We start from the raw sequence: 26028 nt of genomic DNA on the forward strand, positions 1-26028 counted from the left end.
TTAAAAGGGAGAGGGGGGCACAAAGAAATACTTTTCATTCTTATTCTCATTTAAAATGTCTCACTTTTAACAAATAATTATCTGAATCTTGCAACAAATGTTTTCATCTGATGTAAAATGTATAGAAATCCATTATTGTACATAGTAATTTTTTTTAGGGTCCCATCATAATTTAGTTTAGTTTAGTTAGTCCCAACACTGCTGACAGCTGATCCATTCTGTAGTTGGTATCCGTAGCCAGTCTTGTCAATGATCTCACTGAGGGGATTCAGGCCTGTGCAGAACAGCAGTGGGGACAGAGCATCTCCTTGGTAGATCCCTCACTTGATGGTGACTTGTGCTATGGGCTTGAAGTTGGCCTCTAGTGTTGTACGCCACACCCCCACTGGAGTGCACTCCAAACTGTACGGCCTCAAGGTTAATGCCGAGAAGACCAAAGTCCTGACCACCGACGGCTTACCAACGATCGTCCACCTCGATGGTGTGCAGATCAAACAAATCCAACAATTTCAATATCTGGGGTCCCTCGTCGAGGAGAAGAAAGTGGCATCATCAGTGGAGAGACGCTCCAGAATTGGGCAGGCGGCGGCAGCATTCGCTTCCCTGCGCTGGTGCATCTGGAAGAAGAACAACATCTCATTGGCGACAAAGATCCGCCTTTACCGAACCCTGATCCTGCCCATTCTACTTTACGGCGCAGAGACGTGGACAATGCTCAAACACGACCTGAGCAAGCTCGAAGTTTTCCAAATGCATTGCCTTAGATGCATTCTCGGCGTTTCCCTTCGCGACCGTCATTCGAATGACATCATCCTCACCAGCTGCGGCAGCCAACCGACCTAATCCAGCGCCGCCGATTTCGTTGGTTTGGCCACATTTGTCGAATGGACCCGAGCCGCTACCCCCATGGCCTACTCTGGTTGACCCGCCCCACCGATTGGAGGGTGCATCGAAATGCACCAAAGAAGACATGGATGAAACAAATCCAGGATGATTTGAAGGCCCTTCGACTTGACCTCGAGCAGGCAAGAACCATTGCCCTAGATCGAAAAGCGTGGAAGATAATCGTTGGTCAAGCAAGAGAACCTGCGGCACCTACAGCAGCGTACTGGTTGCGCGGCAGACCACCACCGCTGGTCACCCGCTAAGGACAAGAAGAGAAGAGAGACACCCCCACTGAGTTCCTGATGAAGTCCTGTTGATGTTGCATAGGTCTAGGCCTTCCAGGATCCAGGTGTGGGGCATTGAGTCATAGGCCTTCTTGTAGTCAATCCAGGCGGTGCACAGGTTGGTCAGCCTAGTCTTGCAGTCTCGGGTGACTGCTCCATCTACCAGTAGCTGGTGTTTTCTGCCTCTGGTATTCTTGCAAATTCCTTTCTCATCTATTGAGCCATGTTCATCTTAGCCGCTATGATGCCTGACAGGAGCTTCCACGTGATGCTGAGGCGGGTTATTGGTCGGTAGTTGGAGGGGACCGGTCCCTTCTGGGGGTCCTTGGGTGTCAGGACTGCCCAGCCTTTGGTTAGCCATTCTGGGTATCTCTCTTTGACTGGCTGGTTATTAGCTGGTTCATTTGTACGATGGAGTGCAGTCAGCTTCTTCAGCCAGTAGGCGTGAATCATGTCAGGGCTTGGTGGTGTCCAACTCCTCATACTGGAAAGCCAGTCTTGGATGTCTGCCTGTTCAGAGAGGTTGCTGTGGTCTGATATTAGGTCCACCAGCTACTTGGCATTGGTGTAGTGTAAGTAATGGAACCCCATAACTAAGAAGATTCCTCATTTACATTAACAACAAATGGAAGTCTGTCAGATAGAGTCGAGTCACACCATTACAGCACAGTTCCTTTGATACCAATTGTGTGCTCTAATCTATATAATAAAATATTGTTGTCAAGAATATCAAATGATGCACTGAGGTGTAGCACAATAAGTTGCCTCAAGGCACTACAGTATATAAAATAACACTGAATTGAATTGAACTGAATCAAATAAGTCCACTTTCTGAGGCAATGTAAAGATAATTGGTAACATTCACTCGTGCTGTTTCTGCACTATAGTCTGAATCCTGACTGAAACGCCGCAAATAAACAAGTTCTTTGCATACACTTGTCCAGCTATTTTTGAACTATTCTTACAATATTTTGTTAATAAAATGAAGCATAGAAATTGGTCTATACAATAATTTGCTATGACAGTAAAAGCTTTTTTAAGTAAATAATTAATTGCCGCAATCGTAAAACAGGTCTGTTTTAATAAAGATAAACTGATCATATTTAAAACTGAAACATTAATTTATTGTAGGAATTAGACTTATTGATGATTTAAAGGAGAAAATGAATGAAAATAATCAAATAAGGATAGGAGGGTAACAGTACTAGCAAACATCAGCGACCACTACAGGCACATCTGTGGGAAGGCGACTTTTAAAGAAATGAGTGAAGTCATCACTAGTCAAAGCTAAAGCAATAGCTCAACAGAGCTCAAACTCTCTGTCAGCCTGGGTACAAGGCTGACAACCTGGCAGGTTCCCATTTTCCTCTTTCTTACATATGGTAAGATGTCCTAGCTTTACAAAGACCCTTTTTTTTCTTATAGAGCAATTATTTATCCAGGCCAAATGAAGATCTTCTAAATTAGCAAGGTGTCATTTCCTCTCCAACTTATGAGTTCTTTACTTGAAGGCTCATATTTGTGGGTTGTACCAGAGAGTCAAATGTCTCTGACTGGTTGCTTTCTTTTTCAGAAGAGCCACAGTATCCAGATTTGTATGCAGTCATGAATTAATACTGCTGCAAGATAACGGACTTCTGTACATAAAGTACAATTTAGGTAGCTGTTGCTCTTTGTTACTATTGCAAGTCATTCCATTGTGTCTCTACTGCAGCTATGTTTGGTCTCTTCCTGTTAAACTGAAATTCTTCTATTAACTTATCAATTCTCCCAAGTGCTTGCTCATAAGAGATCATCTGATCATTGGGCTTTTCTAATATAGTAAGGCTTGCTTTGAGACAGCTGTTGTTGTAAACTGGCATTATAAGACTGAACAGAACAGCTATCTAACTTTTGTTGACACCGGTGATTTACAGGTAACTAGGGAAATATTGAAATGTGATCTGCCACACCATTGTCTTGAGAAATATGGTAGTCTCAAAAGCAAAATGAGATGATATTTGAATTAGTGTTAATTCACTTTAAGTTTTTTAATCAGGTTTTCTAACAGGCCCAATTTAATCAAAAACATTTTCTGAACCAATCACAGATATATAAACTAGTTTGATTGATTTTTTTATTATCTGCATTTTGAAAAAGTAAAAGACTATAGACAAGTAAAGCAGTGTTGTTATGTTAACCTAATTAAATACACTCAATTAGGTTACATTTAATTAAATATTTGACCCAAACTTTAGCTCTTATCCATTATTACTGACAGATGAGTCAATTCTTATTTATCAAATACAATATATAAAATATATTAAAAAGGTAAAATGGTAAAAACAAAAAAGAGAAAGAAAAAAGTCATGCAAGTGAGTTATGACAAATTCTAGCTGTCACGAATGCAAAGATATTTTGCAAAAACAGACTAGTGAGTTTATTCTGGAGCAGCAGGTTTAGTTAGCAGCAACAGATACAATGTTCTTGGTTAAAAACCAATTCTGCTCTTAGATCAGTGAAGAATATCTTCCTGTATTCGTTAGGGCCACTCACAGAAATGAAGCAATGGTGTGACTGACTTGCGATCCATTAAATCCTCTTAGCATGGACAAATTGGGCATGTTAGGGAGTTAACACGAACGCAGGCAGATGGAAGTCAATCTGATATACATTAAATATTAATTCAGTTTAAAGTGAAGACTGTCAACTGTGCTCAAATGTCGAACAAGCTGATCCAGTGGTAATCAGGGGGAGGAAGTGTGTGTGTGTGTGTGTGTGTGTGTGTGTGTGTGTGTGTGTGTGTGTGTGTGTGTGTGTGTACACAACAAGCTGTAATAACGACATATTTCAATGAAAGTCTCGGCAGTATTGAATATGATGGCACACCAGTGATTACCAACATTTGACTGGTTAGTTTTCATTTCCAACATTATGGTGGATGTTCTGGAGTCGATAGATAAAAAAACGATCCAGTTTTGATGCATGTCTGTCACTACTTGAAATTCTCCACAAAGAGTTTCAAGCTTTCTGTAATTCAGTGAAGCAGAGCACAGCCTTCGGAGAACTGGCAGAATCATTCACAGAGGGAATGACGTGACTCTCAGAAGAAGACAAAGAAAGTCGGAGGAACCATTGGTAGGTTTTAAACCCCTTTATGAAGTGCTCCAGCTAACAATGGCAATAGCAATGAATTTCAGTATCATTTTCTGACATTGTTTTCTAATGTTACATTTTGACAGCTTGTCTACTGAAGACAGTAAAGGTTAGAATAAAACAAAGTTTTAATGTCTTGATATAAAGTGCCTTGAGGTGACTGTTGTTGTGATTTGGCACTATATAAATAAAATCACTCACTAAGAGGCATTGTGTGCAGGCTTATCATTAGTAAATAAGATGTGTTGGTGCAGTAGAAAGAAAGTCAAAGGTTCATTTCATGACACAAATCAGTGATGCAGATTGAAAACAAACATTACCTGAAACACTAGCAAGCAAAAGTGCAAATCTTCTGATAACGCAGAGTCATTAATATGACTTAGAAGTGTCTGTTTATGTAGACTTGCTCTCTAAACAGTGTTAAAACGTTAGCTAACATTAGCCAACTTTAACTGTAACTTTAACCTTCAGTCTGCTGGCCAAGGAACTGATGTACTTTATTGTCTTCGTTTGTTACAGTTTCTTATTGTGGTCAAACTGGGCTTAGGTGATTGTTTACAGTACAGTTAGATGGACATTAGCTATTGTCCAACAGCCCTTATTCAATATTAGAATATTGCTATAAACCTTATTGGGCTGTAAATCTGTTTCCCTGTTCATTTTACCTTTTGAGTGACAGAGGACGATAGTGAAGGAGAGGAGAAAAAGAAACAAGCAGCGGTGGACTTGTAGTGGTAGTGGTCAGACCAGGTCATCATCACGGATGCCTCCGTACTTTGACAGCCCCTGTAGCCCCTGTTTGAGTATGTTCACTGATTATTGGTTATTACTGGTTATTTCACATAACTAAGCAGTGTGTTATGCTGTTATCAAATGTGCATCTGCAGTGAGAACCAGGTGAGAAAATAGACTGATAATGAAGTTGGGTAGAAAGCAATAACTGCTGAACAAAGAAGAAAGAAAAAGAAAACCAAGATGCGTTTCATGGATACTTTGTACCACACTTAAAATACTGTGGGACGTTTTAAATAAAAGATATTCTTTAATATGAATGGTAACAGTTAACAGCCTTCAGAAGTAAAGCATGGGGGTGGCAGTATCATGCTGTGGGGAAGACTTTCAGGAGCGGGATCTGAGAGACTATTCAGAGTCAAAGGTTCAATGCAGCAGCGTACAGAGGCATCCTTGATGATGACCTGGTCTGAGCGCTCTGGCGGGGCAAAGGTTTATCTTCCCACAGGACCACAACCCCAAGCACACAGCCAAGATAAGAAAGAAATGGGTTTGGGACCTCACTGAGTGTTTCTGCATGGCCCAGCTGGAGCCCAGACTTGAACCCAGTTGAACACTGAAGAGATCTGAAAATGACACAGATGCTCCACATCATACCTGGTGGAGCCTGAGAGGTTCAGCAAAGAATATTTTGAGACAATAGGTGTGCCTGGCTTGTAGCATCATACTCATAAAGACTTCAGGCTGCAATTGTAAATCTCTAAAGGTGCTTCAACAAAGTACTAAGCAAAGGCTGTGAATAATTATGTACATGTTATAATTTTTGGTTTATTATGTTTAAAAACTGTTTGTTTAACTTTTTTAATTTAATGGTAAATGGACTGATTCTTATATAGTGCTTTGCTACTCTCCTGGAGTACTCAAAGCACTCTATACAACATGCCTCATTCACACAAGCACTTCTAAACTCAAGTGCAAACTAAACTACATTCACACTCCGATGAACGCATCGGAGGGCAACTCGGGGTTAGTATCTTGCCCAAGGATATTCGGCATGCAGACTGGGGAAGCCAAGGATCGAACCACCAACCTTCCGATCAGTAGCTGATCTGCTCGACCACCTGAGCCACAGCCACCCCAAAGTCCATTTTGGAATAAAGTTGTAACGTGACAAAATGTGGAGCAAGTGAAGTGCTGTGGATATTTTCCAGGTGCACCGTAGTCTTGGAACTGATGACCTGTGTTGAACCTGCACAATAAAGAGAGGGTTTGCACAAATTTGAAAACCAGCTCTCTTAACAGTTTGCTTCTTGTCCAGGTGTGTGGAGTAGCAGTCTGATTGCATCTGTACTGAATAACTGCTTTAGTTGCTTGATGATTTGGTGGACTGTCTCCATGTGGTTAGGAGACCAAAATAACCTTGTGTGTATTTCTCCTCTTATCTACTATATTACATTAGTAGTATTAATAGTTCTTTAACTTACTTTTGAAAGTTCTGATTGTCACATTTGATCCTTTGCCTCATGTTTAATGACTAAAGCTCAACTGTAAAAGTCTTGTAATATACTGAAATCCAAATAACGTTCTTTTGAAAGTAGCATTGTAATGTGTACACAGCTAAACTAAGATGAAGAGAACTGGTTAAGAGACATGACCAGAAACTGACAGGACAGACTTCAGTTTCAATGACCAGCTTCCTCAGGAAATTCTGCAGAAACGCATGGTCCTGTTCCCAATTCAAACACAGACACACCCATACAAGACAGACATATATCAACATACAGCACACATCCACTCAGACATGGAGGGTACCCACAGAAGAACATACACCCATACACTCCCATTACAGCATCTTCAATAGATGGTCACATTATCGCTACATTAACCACCAGACTCCTCCATGTTATTTCCAACAATCACCATGAGCATGCAATCTTTTAGATTTTGGAGCCTGTTTTGTTCATCACATTGTCTCCAGTCTGCTGTTCCACCTGCTAGTCAGAATCCAGAGCAGCCCACCTATCCTTGGTATCACAAGCATATCATGTTCTCCAACAGTCTTCAGTAAAGATAAAACACTCTCTCCCACCACCTAGGATTCTTCCATAGATCTCCTTCTTGTACTCTGTTGCCTACAGCAGATTATGTAACTTCTATCACCTTGAGTACATACCATCCTCTTCTCCTGTGGTTGCAGGATTCTTCTTTGTCGCTTAGAAAGACAACAGTCTCAGGCCATGCATCAATTACCACATTTCGGACCAAATTACAATAAAAAAAAATATCAACTCCCTCTGAAAGTTCAGCTTTCTAATTCCTTCAAAGGGCCACTGTTTTCACAAACCTTACAAATTGTAAGTATTTTAAGTTTCTATGCCCTTTGGACTCACAAGCACCCTGCAGTGTTTTAGCCACTAATGCTGTGATTTCCCTTATCTCTTAATGCTTGTATATCTCTACAATATCCTAATCTTTTCCAGAAGTCTGAAGAAACACCATGTCCATTTGTGGCATGTGCTACAGAGTCTACTGGAGAACTCGTTATATGTTAAAGCAGAGAAATGTGAGTCCCATGGGTCACCTTACTTGGTTTTGTATTTGAGGGTGGGCAAATGAAGACCAACCTGGAGTAAGTCAAAGCAGTCATGAACTGGCACACCCTCACGACTCAGAAGCAGTTTCAGCGCTTCCTAGGATTTGCAAATTTTATTACTGAAGTTGACGCCTCTACCTCTGGTGTTGGTACACCCCTCTCCCAACGGTCCACTCTAGAAAGTAAACTATAGCCTTGCTCTTTTTTTCCTGTCATCTAACTGTTGATGAGTGCCATTGTAATGTCAGAAAATGGGAGCCGCAAGCTGTAAAGTTAGCATTAGAGGAGTAGCAACATTGTTTGTGGCAACACCCAAACACCCATTTGTCGTTTAGTCTGTTCAGAAATATCTAAATGATTGAATTCTCATCAGGCTCCATGGTCACTGCTTTTTGGATATTTTGACTTTGCTTCAGAGGATGAAACGGCCGAACCAGAAAACATCCTGCCATCCACATGCTTCATTGGCTCCCTCACCTGGGAGAAGGATCACCAGGTATCACCAGCTTTCAAGCCTTGGAAGCTGGTGCTACTAATTCCTACAGGTGTTCCAACTTTTCTGGATTACTTACAGCCCCGTCTGTCTGCATAAAGCAGTGTTGGACACACTGTGGTACCCTCGTCAGCATCAGCTGAACAGTACTGTGCTGCAGAAAGCAGTGTGTTGGTACAAACAGGGTGAGAAAAAGGCAATTAACAATGGAAGAGAGACGGACCATCATAACTCTTATAAATGTAGGTCTGTCCTACAGAGAGACTGCAAAGAAAGTCAAGGTGTCAGTGAGTCCAGTTTCCTTCTGCACTATGAAACAAACTGTGACAGGAAGAGTCTGACAGACCCAGAGACACGACTGAATCAGGTCATGTGATGGCGGCTCACAGGACAACAGCTTCAAGCAGCTTAACAGTGCTCGTAGTAAGAAAGTCTGTTTCAGCTGTGAAGAGAAGACTTCAAGCTGCAGGTTTGACAGGATGAGTTGCAGCGAGAAAGCCAGACATCAGAATAAGACAAAGAGGCTTGTCTGTACCATGAAACACCAACACTGGACTGCTGAAGACTGGAAGAAGGTATTATGGACCGATGGATCAAATGTGAAATCTTCAGTTCATCACACAGGATCTTTGTCGTCGAGTAGGTGAAAGGATGGTTCCACAGTGTGTGTCATCACCTGTCAAACATGGAGGAGGAAGTGTGATGGTCTGGGGCTGTTTGCTGGATCCAGGGTCGGCGACTTGCAGAGTGGGAGGCACCATGAACCAAAACAGCTACCACAGCATTCTGCAGCACCCTCTGGTATGGTACCAACTAGGTTGGGGCATGAACCCGACCATTATCTTGCCTCATGATGAAGCAAGATAATGACCCCAAACATAAGTTGAAGCTGTGCCAGAACTACCTCAGGAATAAAGATGGTGAGCTTGAAAACATGGAGTGTCCAGCACAGTCTCCAGACGTAAACCCCATCGAGCTGGTTTGGGATGAACTGGACAGAAGAGTGAAACCAAAGCAACCTACAAGGTCCACATTTATGGGAACTTCTGCTACAGATATGGGAGAATATCTGATTTCTGTTGTAGACAGAAGCCACAGGTGTGTTCAGCTGTTATATCTGCCAAAGGGGCTACTTTGATGAGTCAAAAGTTTAGAAGGTCTATAGGTTATTTGTACTATGCTTTCATTTTAAGTGAATGAGATATTAAAATAAAAAATAAAAAATAAAATTTTTTCAATAAAAAACTGGATAATTGGGGTGTTCTAAAATGGTAGTGTATAGTGTATATACGATTTCCTGGTATACCGATTACACATCAGAGCTACAAAGAATCAGAAGAAAGCGCTTTGCTAGGACTGATCGGAGGCAAACTTCATTTCAATACCACTGCATACCACGAAGCACTTTACGTTACCATCTAAATGCAAAACATGTTGCAGCGAGCACAAACTGTGGGAGCTGTTAGCGCTAGCAGTTAGCGTACCAAAAAAGGTGTCGGCAGCACAAACTTGATGAAATAACTGGCTTCAGGAGCACAATTTGTTAGTCAACATCGGACAAACATACAAATTCTCTCACAAAGTGGATTGTTCTCGACTGTAGACCACTATCAGTGGTACAAGATAGGGGGTTAGAAAATGTGCTACAGTAGCGTCAGGTGATCCAACTTTCCAAGTGCTGAAAGACTATTTCAAGTAAAATTCAACAACTGTGTGTGTGTGTGTGCGCATGTGTGTGTGCACATGTGTGTGTGTGTGTGTGTGTGTGTGTGTGTGTGTGTGTGTGTGTGTGTGCGCGCACATGTGTGCGCATGTGTGTGTGTGTCTGCAGCAAAGGAGAGACACAGAGAAAGATGTGAACACATACATTTTTGATGAAGGTTCCAGTCAACAAACCAGTCAAACACTCACAGATGTCCACTGGGAGCCTCGTAGCATTTAATTCAATACAACTACCGAATCAGGAACCTTTGAACACTATTGAGGAAAACATCCTATTTTACTGTCACTATATATCAGTCATAAGGCACTGTTATTATTTCATTATTACTTCATTAGTCCGCATCAGCTTATCATCAATATTATCATGTATCACTTATCATTTAGTAAATCTGCTACAATGGCATTCTAGATACAATACTCTATCAGTTAGTAAAGCACCAGTTTAGCTGGGGGTCCAGTCAGGCCGCAGTAAAAGTCATATGAGGACACTCAACTTTGGTTGGCCTGAACTCACGATATCACAAAACTACACACTCCCCACACCCATTCCATTGGAATGTTGTTAGAGCTGAGCCCGACTAAAGACAACCCCATAAAGACAACCCCGCCACAGGAGCCTCCGGACTAAGACCACCAGGTACCGGAACAGCTTCTTCCCCACAGCTGTCAGACTCCTGAACTCTGCCTCCTGACATCTGACCCACGTTAAACTCATGGACTGAACATACACACACCCACAACCACCTACACACACACACAATGGACAACTGTACCCTCAAACACACAATAATAACATGGACTGAACCACCACTCACAACCACTAGCACTAGCACCTCTGTAGAAACTATCTACACCCTCACTTATCTTAACTGCACTACTGTATAGCTCTGTGTAAATAATCATTCTGTACATTCGATAATCTTTAATCCTACAACTGTTTACAACTTGCATAGTTCCCATTTCTGTATAGCTGTATATCTCAGATTCTGTAAAGTTATTTATTTCATATTCTGTATAGTTTTTCATATTTATATCCTGTTCATATCCTGTACATAGCTTGTACTCACTACAGTCTGTACATACTTATAGTTATAGAATATTCACAACATACTTCATACCGTGTACATTATAACATACCATAATAGACCCATTTCTGTAATATACTCACATATCTATATTATTGCTAATATATATTGTAATATATCTATATCACTAAAGCACTTCTGGATGGATGCAAACTGCATTTCGTTGCCCTGTACCTGTGCATGTGCAATGACAATAAAGTTGAATTCTATTCTATTCTATTCTATATTTGGTTCTGGACAATGATTGAATACACTTACACAGAGTACACACATTTAAGTCCACACTACACGCACCTACATAGTCATGTAGGACACGCACACACTCATGGAGAACTGTGAGGTCGGCTCAGGACATGCTCTTTGTTTGACATACACACACAATAGACACGAATAGAGATACACACCCCACACACACGGTTTTCTCCAAGTGCTGGACTGAGTGGAAACATCTGGAGGCCATATAAGGGGAACTTTCTGAGTTCTGAGAACTGACTGATACTTATCATGTGACTTGACGTCATCATTGTAATAAAAACCTTGGGACGTGGTTGTTCGGTGGAGATCAGCGCTTAGAGGCTTGGGCTGCTCATCTTCCCCATATGTACATATGTATAATAAAATCACCTATTCTGACATCTACTGAGACCATGCAGTCGTTTGTCTTCTCCTCAAATTCGAACCATGACAACACTCTCTGTTTTCTCCAGCTCACCTCAGAAATTGCTTTTTACAAATTACGTACTAAACACTTTGAGGTGATTCACGAGGACTTTGACAAATCTGTTTATTCATCAGTGGATACACAGCTACCAGTAAGGTTGTGCTGCTTTTAATTCAGTACCCGAAAGGTGACGTGAGGATAGGAGAGGATTAGAGCTGAAAGTGGATTACTTAAAGGGATGATTCATGATGTACAGGAAAAAGTGTGAGAGCGCAGTGATTAATGAGGCATTCAAAACCTACTTTCTATCATCATTGTTGGCTAACTGATTTTTTTTCTGCAAATTAGAAACACAAAAGGTAAACCAATACACTGACCACTTATCTACACACACATTCACCATTCAGGGACCTAAAGAGCTAAGTTTCCACCAGCCGCCATGGTTCATGTTCATATGAACACACAGCTGAGCCGTGCAGCAGAAGCTACCTGCTCATGTCCAGGTTCAGTACAGCTGGTAGCTGAGTATAATGAAATCACTGTTACCTGCTTCTTTTAGTTTCTCAAACAACACTTGTTTGGTATGTGGCTAAAATGTGGCACGACCTCTGAGTTACTGGTTTCTCAGTAACCTGGTTGACTTAAAGTGGTTAAACAATTAGCGCTGTTTTACTGCATCGCACATTCCTCAGATACTTTTAACACACAAAGGTGCATCTTTGTTTTAATGAGTTTAAAACTCTGACCAAGTGCACATGCTTCTAAATAAAGTACCATCGATCAGATGTCGGTTTTTTGTCACAGCAAAGAATCAGCTTATCTTCTGCCAAACCTAAACAGACATGCCGAAAAACTAATATTGAATTTTAAGAATTTTTATTGAAGACTTAAACAACGACCATGTATCTATCTAATGTATCCTATTAGCTTACTGTTCCCAATATGCTGGAAAAAGTGGAAAGAGCTAGTAAAGTTGATAAGTAGGCATATCCAGCTCTTAAACCTCACTGGCAGAAGTGGAGACAGCAGATCACCTGCTCTGTCAGCTGCTAAAACTAGCAAATGTGACCACAGACATGTTTGTCACAATTATATTACTTTCCGAAGTGCAAAGTGGTATTCCTTGCATACCTGATGGCTTGTATGTTTTGCACATGGCACTTGTTCATAGATATTCACTTTATTGTTTGTGAGTAAACTGGTTGCTAACTACTACAGTACATCTCTCCTGCTTTGAGTCTCCTTCTGCTTGGGATGATGCATAATTCACAAAGACAGAGTAGAGTGAGAATGAAAGGCTAAAGCAAAAATGAAAGTGAAGAGGAACGGGGGGAGCGGGTTAGCTCAGTGCATTGAGCCGGCGCCTACATGCCATATGGCTGAAAGCGGCCGATCTGAGTTCAAGTCTGACCTGTGACCCTTTGCCACATATCTGCCCCGCTTTCCTGTTGTTGCTTCACTGATCTGTCTGATAAAAGCTGGAAAAGGCCAAAAAAACAAGAAACTTGACAAAGATTGGTTTCTGATATTTATATTGTAAGATTCTTTTTAGCTGCATTTTTTAATCACATTGGTCATTATCTCTAAATAATTTACACGTGTTTTAGAAGAATAAATTTAGAATATATGCTAAAAGCTGTATTTGTTTACTTTCAGTAAGATATCAGTTTCTCTCCATAATGTATTCAGAAAGCAGCCAATCGACCAATCCATACCAGCCAGCCTCATTAAGCATGTCATTTATGCCTTAACAAAAATTAATCTAAATTCTCTCTGGTTTGGAAGAGGCCCCTGCATCCCTCACCTATCACTGCTCTGCAGAAGGCAGCCAGGCGGATCGGCAAAGGAGGGAGAGCCAGACATAAATCAACAATGGGAATGGGTCCCAGCATGGAGGCTCCAAATCAAGGTCGGGAGAAAGCAGCCTATCAAACTACAAGGGTCAATAGATAAAAGGTTGTTAGGTGTGTGTGTGTGTGTGTGTGTGTGTGTGTGTGTGTGTGTGTGTGTGTGTGTGTGTGTCGTTTATCTTTAAATTAATGGTAATCTTTTAACTTACATTTTTTAATTATTATTATTTCTGTTTGCTTGCATTGCACAGTATGTGTCAGAGCAGCCTGAGCTTTTGGCTTCACATTAGCTGTTCAGACATCGGTGTCATTATTTCGGAAACACTGCATCAGAATATATTACATAAGGCTGAGGTAAACAGTAAATGGACCTGTATTTATAAAGCGCAGTCCACTTTAACCAGTACACACACCACATGACTGATAATGGGTGACTACTAGTCCCAAGGATTTATTCTATAGTCCATTCATCATACTTCTGAGAATACAAATCCATAAAAGTGCTGAGCATGTTAATATTACATTCAATACATACAGAGAATATGTGGAGGAGTAGCAGCTCTACTCTCCCAAATAGCAAAGTCCTCAGTTTATTTTTAAAGGAGATGCAAGCCACCAATGTGAGTGAGTGCAGAGGACAGCTTTGAGTGCTCAGAGTAGGAAAGCACAATATAGGAACCAGTTCATATACACAAGTATGGTCTGCGTATAATAATACAACAATAACAGGCTTAACAAAGAGAGTAACAGTTATGTTGGGCCCATCTAGAAGTAAACCCACCTGCCTGCCCACTATTACACCACCTATAACACCACATATAACACCACATATAACACCACATATTACACCACATATTACACCACCTATTACACCACCTATTACACCACCTATTACACCACCTATTACACCACCTATTACACCACCTATTACACCACCTATTACACCACCTATTACACCACCTATTACACCACCTATTACACCACCTATTACACCACCTATTACACCACCTATTACACCACATATTACACCACCTATTACACCACCTATAACACCACATATTACACCACATATTACACCACCTATTACACCACATACTACACCACATATTACACCACCTTCATGTGTTTTAAAAACTAGAGATTACGTTTTGTTAATTTTATGTTTTTTATGTTCCAACGTGAGAAGTTCTGTTTTGTATTCAGTGTAGCCTGTTTTTATGTTTCCCTTTGTCTTTTTTCTCTCTTGTTTTGTTAACTTTATCCACAATTGTTCAATAAAAATATTCTGAGTAAAAAAAAACTAGAGAAACTTGTACCTGTGTTGATCTGCTTCTGTTTCCTAAAACTATGCCAGTTTTAGGTTTCATTCTATTCATGTAAAAACCATATTGTAGGAAACGTCAGCAAACGCATCCCAAAGAATCAGGCTTTAAGACAAAAAACAAGAAACTAAATGGAAACTAAACTAAATTCTGAAAGATCCCTGCCCAAATGTCCCATTTAGAAATGTTATAAATCTTCTAAATAGTAAAGGATGAAGGCAAATAACAGGTCTGATAGCAGGATAACAAAATGTTCTTATATATTGGACTGGCTCTGGGAGCAGACAGGTCAGTATACAGAAAGTGTGGCTTCCCCTCTCAAGCAGACAGTCCTCCACTCTGCACATGATATTAAACGTTAGGCAGTCTTCTCCAGTTCTCAAAAGCAACCAAAAGACATGAATCAATGCACAAACACTTCTTCCCTCCATGTGAGTTAAATGCCTTCCTTCAATCAGCTGTACAAAGGCAAAGCAGCTGAGCTACCACCAAGACAGAGAGAAAAAGGAAAGCCCTCATACCTCCTCCTACCTCGAAGAGAGATTAAAAGAGTCTAATCTTTAAACTCCAGATTCCCTGGCCTTTGTCTGTGTGCTGGGGATGTGGCATCAGCCCAAATGGGATGGAAATTCTATATTTGTGAAAGGTTATGAGAAGCACGCCAAAGTCTACGAAAAACGGAGGAAAAGAGAAGAATAAATGTATTTAAATGACATCTGATCTAAATTAATTAAACAAAAAAAGAGTCCAGGGACTTTTTCATCTAAGTGGTATTGATTATCTTATAAGGAGTCAGATTATTGTGTCTACTTAGTAGCTGAAGGATGGTGGTTTGGACAAATGTGTATTGATTGTGAATAATTAAATTCATGGAAAGAGTTTTCAGCGCACATAAAAGGAGAGGTGCTGGGATCTATTTCATGTACCAGTGGTACTGTTCACAGAGAAAGAAGCGAATTTTCGGAGCTCAGGATTTATCAAATGACAAGAAGTTTCTATGTAAAGTCAATCAACGTGCCTTTTATTTGGCCTGTAGGGAGGAAATAAGTAAAGGAGGTTTCTTTAAATAGAAATCAATTTCACCCTGGCTACACACATCTGTAAAGCAATTGAAACACAGCTCCAGCAAAATTGTCAGCACAAAAGGATGTGATATAAAGCACCTGCCATCGTGTGATTGGGTAAAGAAAAGGGACTCGGGGGGGCCCGTTCTCTGGAAAGGCATCCTTATCACTGCCTGCAGGGCCGATGTCATTAACCTGGACTTCACTAACTGTGGCTGGATTAGATTCTGATTTTATGGTGTAATCATACAAAAACACATCCACACGCTCGCCCAGATTCCTGCTGTGACAGCGGAGGGAAAAAAGCCAAGTTATGTGCAAAAGGACAACGTTTTAACATTCTTATTATGAAGTTATTTTCACTAAAGTCGGCTATATACTGTCCCAGCTATAGCCCATTCTTATTTGAGCTAGTTCAGCTTTGCCTCTTAGAGCGAAACCACGTAGGAGTAAGAATATAGGCGGGGTTACACTGCTTATTAGCCACATGCTAACACAAACGCTGTTTCAGAAACAGAAGATGTCAGAAGATCGTTCAAATAAAGTCTCATTACAGTAGAAAAGGGGAACATAACTATAACCTGGAAGACGTTGCTACCAACCGCCAGGATACTGAGAGGCTAACACGCCAAGTTTAAACTTTTTAGCAGTTTTAGTCCTGTCTAAATCTTTCAGGATCAATAGCAGCAGGATTTCTAGGTGTTTTACCTTCGCTGCAGAAGCGGCCCTTGTATTCTGTTTTGGAGCAGTCACAAACCGGTTCTCCGTCCACCACTGTGCACATCCCACCATTCTCACACGGGTTCACGGTGCACCATCCTTCCGACTCCAGCGGCACGTTAAGGCTTCCTAGGAACAGGGGCTGTGAGATGCCGTATTTGAGGTCTGCGATTGTGCCACTGAAGGGCTGCATGTTTCGCACTGTAGGCAGTGTAAGTGCACCGCTGCGGATATCCTGAGGCACTCCACCTAGGAACAGGTCGCTGACTATTTTCATGAACTGACGCTGAGGCTTTACCTCGCCTGCTTTGGCTTGGCCGTCCAGCACCAGCACTGTGCGCAGGTTGTACCTGCTCAGGGTGGCAAAGTGCCAGCTGCTGTCATCTACCCGTCTGTCTGACACAACAGTGGTCTCAGCACAGTCGATGCTGAAGCGCAGCCGCAGTAGTCCCTCCGCCACTGAGAGCTGTAGAAAGTCACAGTAACCTCCATCGTCAAAGTACAGCAACAGTGCGTCTGAGGCCTCTGTCTTAAACTGGAAGCTGAGGTCACCGCGGGTGCTGGCATCCCAGCGGAGGTAGCGTGCCCACTGACCTGGTGTACCTAAAAATTCCAGTCCCAGGCATGTGCTGAGGAACACATGCAGCCTGATAGAAAAACCTACAAGATCCATAGCTGTAAATAATTTCTTAATCCAAAAAAATGTCTGACGAGAATTCGGTTAGATTCAAATCTCAGGGACTGGACTCAGTTTCAGGGTTCCACAGTTCAATCTTCAATATAGATATATTTGGATAAACATTTATTATAAAAAAATATGTCTTTAAAAGAGGGAAAGGGCAATAGCAGGAGAACAGTCGTTGTAGTTAACAGTCGTAAGGTAAATTGTCCAGGTGTTGCAGGGCAGTGATTGTTGTCCTTTTAAATGTTACCGAGCAAGCTGACAGAAGGAGGAGACCGGGCTTTAAGACGTCGCCCTGCTCTTCAGACCGGACGAAGATGGAGACTTGTGGTGCGAGGTCATGTGAGTGGAATTTCCTCCTTCATTTTGTCTGCTGGGATGTGGAGCTGGCAGGGGAGCCGCTGGCCTTTTGCAGTTACATCCCTGTCACAAAACAGAAGGCACATGGTTACAATGAGTCCACTATGCAGCACACATGCTAGACCACTGCAGCTCTGTTCCAGACTGTTCACATGGATGCAGTTTCAGTGGCAGACACAGACACAAAGTGGAGCACTAAAATGCATCTGTGCACATAGCAGCTAGGAAAACACTTGTTGTAAAAAATGCAGTTTTGTTTATTAGAATTTCATCATCTTTATTTCATATTCAGAGATGTGCAGAGATAATCAGAGGGAAAAACCAGGTTACACACTCAGCTGTGAATGGTCCACTAAATACATTCAACCTTTTCTTTCTAACCTGCACGTTGCAGAAAACAATCCTGAATAACAGTGCCTGTGAAATCACTGCATTTTTCCCTCCTCCACAAAGGTTGTTGGGAGTTATCGGTCATCTGCTAGGGAAATTAGTCTCATTATTCTCATGGCAGTGCATGACTATCAGTCAGCCAGGCGCACTGCCTTTATCTGATGTCCAGCCTGGAGAGACAGCTTTCAGCTTCAGCTTTCAGCTGAATAAAAAGAAGCACAGAAAAAACACAAGCAGGCACTGATCCACTAGCTAAATACTATTTTATTTAATAAAATCTCAGTTTATATATTTTTTAATACAGACAAATTGTACACTCGGTCTTTTATATTCCTAAAAATTATATTTATGCTTTCTGTATGAACTGTCAAGTCCTTCCACAGTACTATCCAAACATCTTGAGACACCTCTCGTTGCTTTACTTATTTCTTGATTTATTCACGTCCAAGGACAAAGAACAACGAGCTTACAGTGAGCCTGAGGTTCAGTAATTTTTCATCATAGCTGCTTTTCACTCATTTTCAATCCGGTCCTTGTCGCTGACCATTTTCAGAGATGTTTGCTTTTGTTTTTAGTTAAGCTTCCCAACACTATCATTCACTATCATTCTACTCTGTCTTTGTGAATTATGCATCATCCCAAGCAGAAGCACCAAACTCAAGAGAGGACAGCATAGAAAAGAACTCATTTTAAACTACATCATCTTTAGTCTAATCTATAAAAAACAAATAACAAACACAACACAAAGATAAGCATCAAATGGTCTTTTTGCACCAATAACATATCTCAGAACACATCTGACCTTTAAGAATTGAAGGAAACTGGACACCTGGAGGACAAAAGAAGAAGTGTCAGGCCTAAAAAACTACACACAGCAGATAGTATCTGAAAACCATGTCTTTAAGAAACAGCGAAACATTTAAAGACACAGAGGCTAAGACTTGCTCCTGGACCCTCAGTTCATCCGGCTTGTGTTCACCGGAGCGCCGTTAGAAAGGTCTCACAGTAGCTGTCATGGAGCCGATCTTAAGGAAGAAAAAAAGTGATCTATGCCAAATTACACAAGCACTCGTCTACAAACATCTGTGGCAACTGGACTTACAGTATGATGAACACAAGTATTGAAATTTGTAGGTGAAACTGTCAGAAAAGCAGCACTGAGGCTCTGTTATGGTTCGGGGCTTCATTTCAGCCAGTGCTGCAGAGGAAGTGTTCAAAATTGGTGGAGTTATATTTTCTATACCACACTGCTAAAAATAAAAAATAATAAAGGAACACTTGGGGGAAAAAGTGGCTATCTGTACTGATATGGACTGGGTAGCAACTAAAAGATGCCACATCAGGGCAGGGATGGAAATGAAAAGTGGAAAAGAAACACAGTAGGCTAGTCTGAAATGTCATTGCAGCAACTCAAAATAGTACCCAGTAATTTGTATGGTCCTCATGTGCTTTTATGCATGCCTGACAACATTGAGCAGGATGGTGTCCTGGGGAACTCCTCCCAGATCTGGACCAGGGCTTTACTGAGCTCCTGGACAGTCTGAGATGCAACCTGGCAGGGCCAGATGGACCGAAACATAATGAACCAGAGATCTTCTTTTGGATTTAGGTCAGGCGTGGGTCGGGATCAGGCAATGGAGTCCTTGATCCTCTAGGAAGTCCACATGAGACCAGCCACTGCATAAAGAAGAACCCCGACAATGTGTCAAGTCTGACGATCTGTCTATCATCCCGATACCGATCAGGTGCCTCTGCATAACCTGAAGAGGTCTGAGCGTCCCTCTATGGTTATATCGCTCAGACCATCATATGACCACCAAACGGGTCATGCTAAAAAAAGTTACAGGCAGCACAACCTTCTTTCTCCGTGTCTGTCACATGTGCTTAAGGTGAACCTGTGGTAGACCTGCTGATTCTGATATATATGGCACATCCCAGTCGTATTCCACAGTGTGGGGCAGTGATCACAAGCCCCTCTAGAGGACGGTGGGTCAACCTCATGAAGTCTGTTTCTGATTGTTTGGTCCGAGACCTTCGCACCTGTGGCCTGACAGAGGTCATTTTGTACGGCTCTACCGATCTTAATCCTGTTGTAAGAGGCCCCCGCCTGTAAAGCCATTCTTGTTTTGTGGCTGTCTCTTTGTTGCTCCTCTGTTGTCTCATTAACACCAAGGCACCTCAAAGTGATTAGCAACACCTGTTACCTGCAGTGCATCTGGAAAGTATTCACATTTTGTCCCGTCACAGCCTTATTCCAAAGTGGATTCAATTTGTTTTCACTTTATAATTCTTTGCATTATAGCCCTTAATGAGAAGATGAAAAAAACAGCTTAAATTCATGTAAATGTATTAAAAATAAAGAACAAAAATGTAACACGTACATAAGTATTCACAGCTTTTGCTAAATATTATGTTGAACCACCTCTGACAGCAATTCCAGCCTTCATGAGTGTGATGCTAGAAGCTTGGCACGCCTGTCTTTGGGAAGTTTGTCCCACTCATCTTTGCAGAAGCTCGATTGCTCCACCAAGTTGCATGGTGAGCATCGGTGCACAGCCATTTTCATATCTCTCCAGAGATGTTCAATCAGGTTCAAGTCTGGGCTCTGGTCTTGCATCTTAAGGACATTAACAGAGTGGTTAACATTAAGGATGTCTCTGTAAATTCCTGCATTCATCTTTCTCTTGACCCTGACTAGTCTCACAGTTCCTGCTGGGCCTAAACTTCTACTACTCACCTGGGTTTTTTGAGGAGGTTTCACCCTAGTAGAGAAACAGCAATAGTAGGATAGAGAATTTTGTTTCTCGTGGTCTGGGAGTCCTTTGTCGATTTCAAGACCCTGCTTCTTACTTTCATCCTCCACTTCCAATTCTGAGTGTCAGGACAGAGACTGAATATTTATGTACATGCATTTTTATTCCTTTTAATTTTTAATACATTTGCAAGAATTTCATTCAAACATTTTTCACTTTGTCATTATGGGTCATTGTGTGTAGAATTTAAGGTGAAAATGAATTGAATCCATTTTGGAATACTTTCTGGATGCGCTGTAACTGATGGGATCAAGATCACAGAAGTTTAGTTGACTTGATGCTACACTCTGAATAAACAGTGTTCCTTTAACTGTTTGGATCAGTGAAATTTCCCTAAAATTTACTAAATACTAAAATGTGTAAAAAAAAAAATTGGTGCCTTACTAAAGTAATCTGAGTAGTTTTTGTGCACATAATGAATCAGACGAGGAAATGTATACAGCTGTACATTTAACTCACCAGCAGTTCATGTCCCACTGTGATCTACAGCAACCAGTTTTTCTCACCATTGCAGTAAAATAAATCTTTCTAGAATTCAAAGTTTCCCGACATATTCCGACATGGAGCCATGAAATTGTGAACACGGGTAAGGGCGGATAAATTACAGCGAAATTATAAAATCAAAGAACGCAGGCCAACCTGAGCGTGGAGGAGGCATGTAAACATAATAATAATCAATATCTCCACTGCAACAAGTACGTCCTCCACTCCTGAGTGATAACTGAAAACAATATCTTTGAATAATCAACATGAAGTTTGACTTTTTCTGTTCTGTTCATGCACACTGCTCCCTGTTATATAATAATCAGGGTAATATTTAGCAGGCATTGTTACAGGCCTGCACCGAAAAGTCATTAATATTAGAAATTAATATTAGTGTTGGAACTGGCAATGTTTCCAATACATATTCTGTCGTGCATACAATGTTTCTAATATATATTTGTGTACAATATTACTACGTAGAATTATTACTGCTGCATTTTCTCTCTCAGTGTGTGTGTGTGTGTGTGTGTGTGTGTGTGTGTGTGTGTGTGTGTGTGTGTGTGTGTGTGTGTGTGTGTGTGTGTGTGTAAAACCCCATTATAAATAAGACATAACTAAAATTAAGCATTTTTTTTCTTTTTTTCATGCACAGCATTAGGATCAGTTAAACTTCATAGTTGATCATGATGAAGGACTTTGATACATTTTCACATGACAACTTTACGTTTAAAGACTTTTAATTTGGTGTCACAAACTGACAAAAATTATACAAAAATGTTACCTTCATGACTTTGATCTAAAACAGTCTTCTAACATAAATGTAATAGTGACACTTACAGCAATGATGTGGGTTTTTTATTTGTACACACAGTACTGATGTATTTTGTTGTTGTATGTGATAATTATTATTAAATGTATGAAGATCGGCCCACCAGAGTATTTCACAAAGCTTCTTCTGTACACGGTCTACAATAATAATAAATCATCTTTTTAAAAATGAAACCGTAGATCAGCCCTTTGAATATTTACACTCTCAGTGAGTTTATGGAAACACCACCCGAATCCTTTGCTGTGTCTCGGGGTGGGAGCTCTGGCGAGATGTCATGTGACAACTGTTTGGGTGAAAAATCTTCACCACTCATTTTTCAGCTCTTTTGAAATGTGGGCTCGTTATACTGTGGATCATGATTAATTATGAAGTCTTAACCAGATGTCACTGCAAATTGTTTTCTGGGCTAAACTGTGTCAACTACTCATACAGCCTTAGTATGTGCCCAGTGGTACGAGTTATGCAAACCATTTGCACAGGAATGCTCACCTCTGTGAACACACCAGTATAAACATGCAGTGCAGTCGTGTCTGTCGCTGGACACTTTTCAAGTATAAACTGAAATCAAGTGAAATCAAGAAATATTTTAATATATTGTTTTACACAGACACACATAACATTTTGTTTTATGTTGTTGATCATTACTTGGTTGTTTGCTTGGGTTACCATGGTAATACAACTTGATGTAACCCAGTAAAGTAAAGCAGCCAAAAAAGGCCAAACTGACATTACTGACATAAATTAAGCCATTTTTAACGGAGAGAGTCTCTGCAGTGTCTGTTTAGCAGAAATAACAGAATTCAAAGCAAAACCAGGGCAGAGACAGCCACGGATGTCAGGTTTGCATCATCATATCACTGAACCTCCAAAACGATCCTCGTAAGACTTTTATGTGTTGTGTGATGATTGTGTCGTATGACTCTATCAGCACACACGTCTACAGTGGGCTGGTTCTTTTAGAGCACCTTTCACTCAGACCACTTTATAGAACATGTTTCATTCACACAAGCATGTTCCACATCTAAGTGAATGCACACAGCGTGCATTCATACTCCAACGAATCCGTCGGGATCAGTTCAGGGTTCAGTAAATTGCCCAAGGGTACTTCAGCATGCCGACTAGGGCAGCCAGGATTTAAAATACCAGCCTTTCAATTAGTACACCTGCACTATCTCCCTGTGCTATGCTGAACCCCTCAATTATCAGCTGCTCCACTCTTGGAAACACTTCTCTTCTTCATTAATGCCAAAGATGATTATTAAATGTTGCATTTAGAAGCAAACTTTATCATTTCATTTACTCGGATATTAAGGATGTTAAGAATGTGCATTTTATATTACTCGAGTAGCAGCCATCATCTACAAAACATTTTGCATCACTTTAATACACATCCCAAAAAATTAATTACATTTTTCAAAAGACCTGCAGGATGGTGAGAACATAATGTTTAGCTGATTTACTGAAAACAGGAACTTCCAGCTAGCAGCACAGGCTGCAGGTATAGTTCAAATCCTTTGAAATCTTCTATGAATGTTCAAATGAGTAAAATCTTGATTTTTAAATGTTCTGTGGTTGTAGTCGTAATTTGCATTATCAGCCCCACATGGGCATCACAGTATTAGGCAGTAAGAAATTGAGGATGCAAGTCTGCAGTTTTGGTTTCAGGATGTGTACACTCTGCACGACGCGTGTGCACACGTGTGTGTCTTTTGTTGCTGTGTGAGAAGTGTTGGGGGTTAAAAGGCTAAACGGCATGGATCATTGTTCTCGGTAAAAGGCTCCTTTGACGAACCCCACAGGGACGAGTCCACATACACTCACTGACAAAAGGCAGCAGCACACTGAATCCTATTAAGAGCCACACGGACTGGAGTGAAGCGTGTGTGTGTGTGTGTGTGTGTGTGTGTGCAAATGCAGATGAAAGCGACCAATCGGCTGGCCTCTTGTGTTTAAATTGATGCTACTTGCCAGTAATTTTACAGCAGGTGCCCTGATCACAAGCACAAAAACACACACGCATGCGGTAATGCTGTCCAGATGCAGAGACAAAATGTCCTCCATAGCTTAACGATAATATCTCAGGCTACAGATTTTTGGGACGCGCTTATCTCACTGAGAGTAAAGCCTCCAGATACGTACAGAGACACTGGCCATTTTGCATCTCACAGCGGATTCAAAGAAGTGCCATTTTCTTTGCTGGCTTTATTGCTGCAGTGGTACAAAATCATTTGAGCAGCACATGCATGCTGACAGTGGCGAGGAGGAGGAGGAGAGACAGCAGAAGGAAAGATGAGTGGAAACAGAGATGGAGGAGGGAGGGATGTTCCACCTCATCCATTCCCACTCATGCATTTCACAAAACACCCTAACACTATTCTTCATCACACTGCAAACACATACTTCAAGTCTGTAACAGACCTTTCCTGGTACACAGAGCAGCACTGATCCACCATTTTAGGCAGATGCATTTGGGCTCAGTTCTTCTACACAGACTGGATGTGACGATGTGCTGTGATGTCCTGAAACCTCTGGACAAGCTGCTGAGATAGCGTGTATTTGTTCCTCAATAGAACGTCTCTTTGCTTCTCTGTACTCGTGTGTTTATTCCTTTGGCATGAAATGAAACATGAAATTACAGATGAGATTAAGAGATGGTCAAATGATCATTGTTCAGCTTTTTTAGACAGTAATAATGTTTTTTGATAATTCTAACAGACATGAAAATCATGCCATGAAAATCTCATATGACGACAACCTAACGATCCATCATATGTACCAAGGTACTGGAAAAATGTGCAGAATCTCTATTAGAAGTCGACTAAAATAAATCATTTCATCTTTTTAAGGTGGAAATTGTAATTAGTTTGACTGAAAACATTGTTGGTTTTGGGGTTTTTTTTGTTTGTTTATTTGGTTTTTGTATTATATTTTTATTCATACAATTATCAAACAATTCAACGTATCAACAGAGGAGCGTCGTGGAAACCAAATATATCCATTATTAAATTCTAACCCTAAAACCTTCAGCATGAAATGAGTCAACGTTTAGTCTCATTTTCTTTGCTGACCTGTTAAAAGCTTCCATATTTTATTACTGCAGATTGTTCGTTTTTAAATAAACTACAAGTTCATTAAATTAAATAAAAGGAACATAAAAAGAAAGCTAAGCTGAGGGACGGTGTGTGTGTGTGTGTTTGTGGAGCAAAGGAAGGGAGAGAGCGGGAGGGGGGTGTATTTGGCAGCGGTTGCGCGTGGGCACCGTGTTGTTATCCAGCTTCTCAGCAGGCAGGACACGCCTTCCCTGGGCTCCGTGATTTCTGCTGCAGCACCCTTCACGGCATTACATCACCCAGTCAGAGAGCACCCAGCACCCCACAAACTCCCACAGCCTCGTGCACGTGTGCTCAACGACACCACAGACGCCTATACTTTACCAACGGCAGTACACGCAACACGCGAGCGCACGCGTACAGCATACACTACATAAGTCTAATCACGAGTGTGCACGTTCGAATAAAAAGAATAAACGACTGCACGTGTACGCTACAGCCAAAGCACGGATATACACCTCTCAGCCACACACACACCGCCACCACCCGTTTACGTAACACCAGACAGCCTAATAGCTGAGGACTTTTTTCATTTGATTGAAGGCATTTTAATCACCTTATATTTCTCATGTTATCCAAAAACTCGGTTATTGAATTGCCCATCATTAAGCCTAAAACCTTCATCAGAAATAACTTGTATTTTCAGGCTGACACATACAATTTTAAATGATCTGTTGTTCACAAAATTTAGATTTTTTTATGGCCCAACTATGACACACTCACAACGAAAAAATGCAGAAAACGACCAAACTAAAGAAAAGAGCATTCTCCAGAATGCTGCGTATTATTTGACTCTCCCCGCCCAGTGGGATTAG

General features: G+C 41.1%; 1 protein-coding gene across 1 annotated transcript in view; it reads right to left on the reverse strand.

Moving 5' to 3' along the window:
• The window catches only part of nrxn3a (neurexin 3a), a 199261-nt gene that overhangs the window by 170984 nt on the left and 2249 nt on the right, over positions 1–26028 (reverse strand). The window contains 1 exon segment of the mRNA XM_040049114.1: positions 16535–17651. Within this exon segment, the coding sequence (XP_039905048.1) occupies positions 16535–17219 (685 nt within the window). The 5' untranslated portion in view covers positions 17220–17651.

Source organism: Simochromis diagramma, unplaced genomic scaffold, assembly GCF_900408965.1.
Source record: "Simochromis diagramma unplaced genomic scaffold, fSimDia1.1 OVJJ01000426.1, whole genome shotgun sequence".
In the NCBI taxonomy this organism is placed as follows: Eukaryota; Metazoa; Chordata; class Actinopteri; order Cichliformes; family Cichlidae; genus Simochromis; species Simochromis diagramma.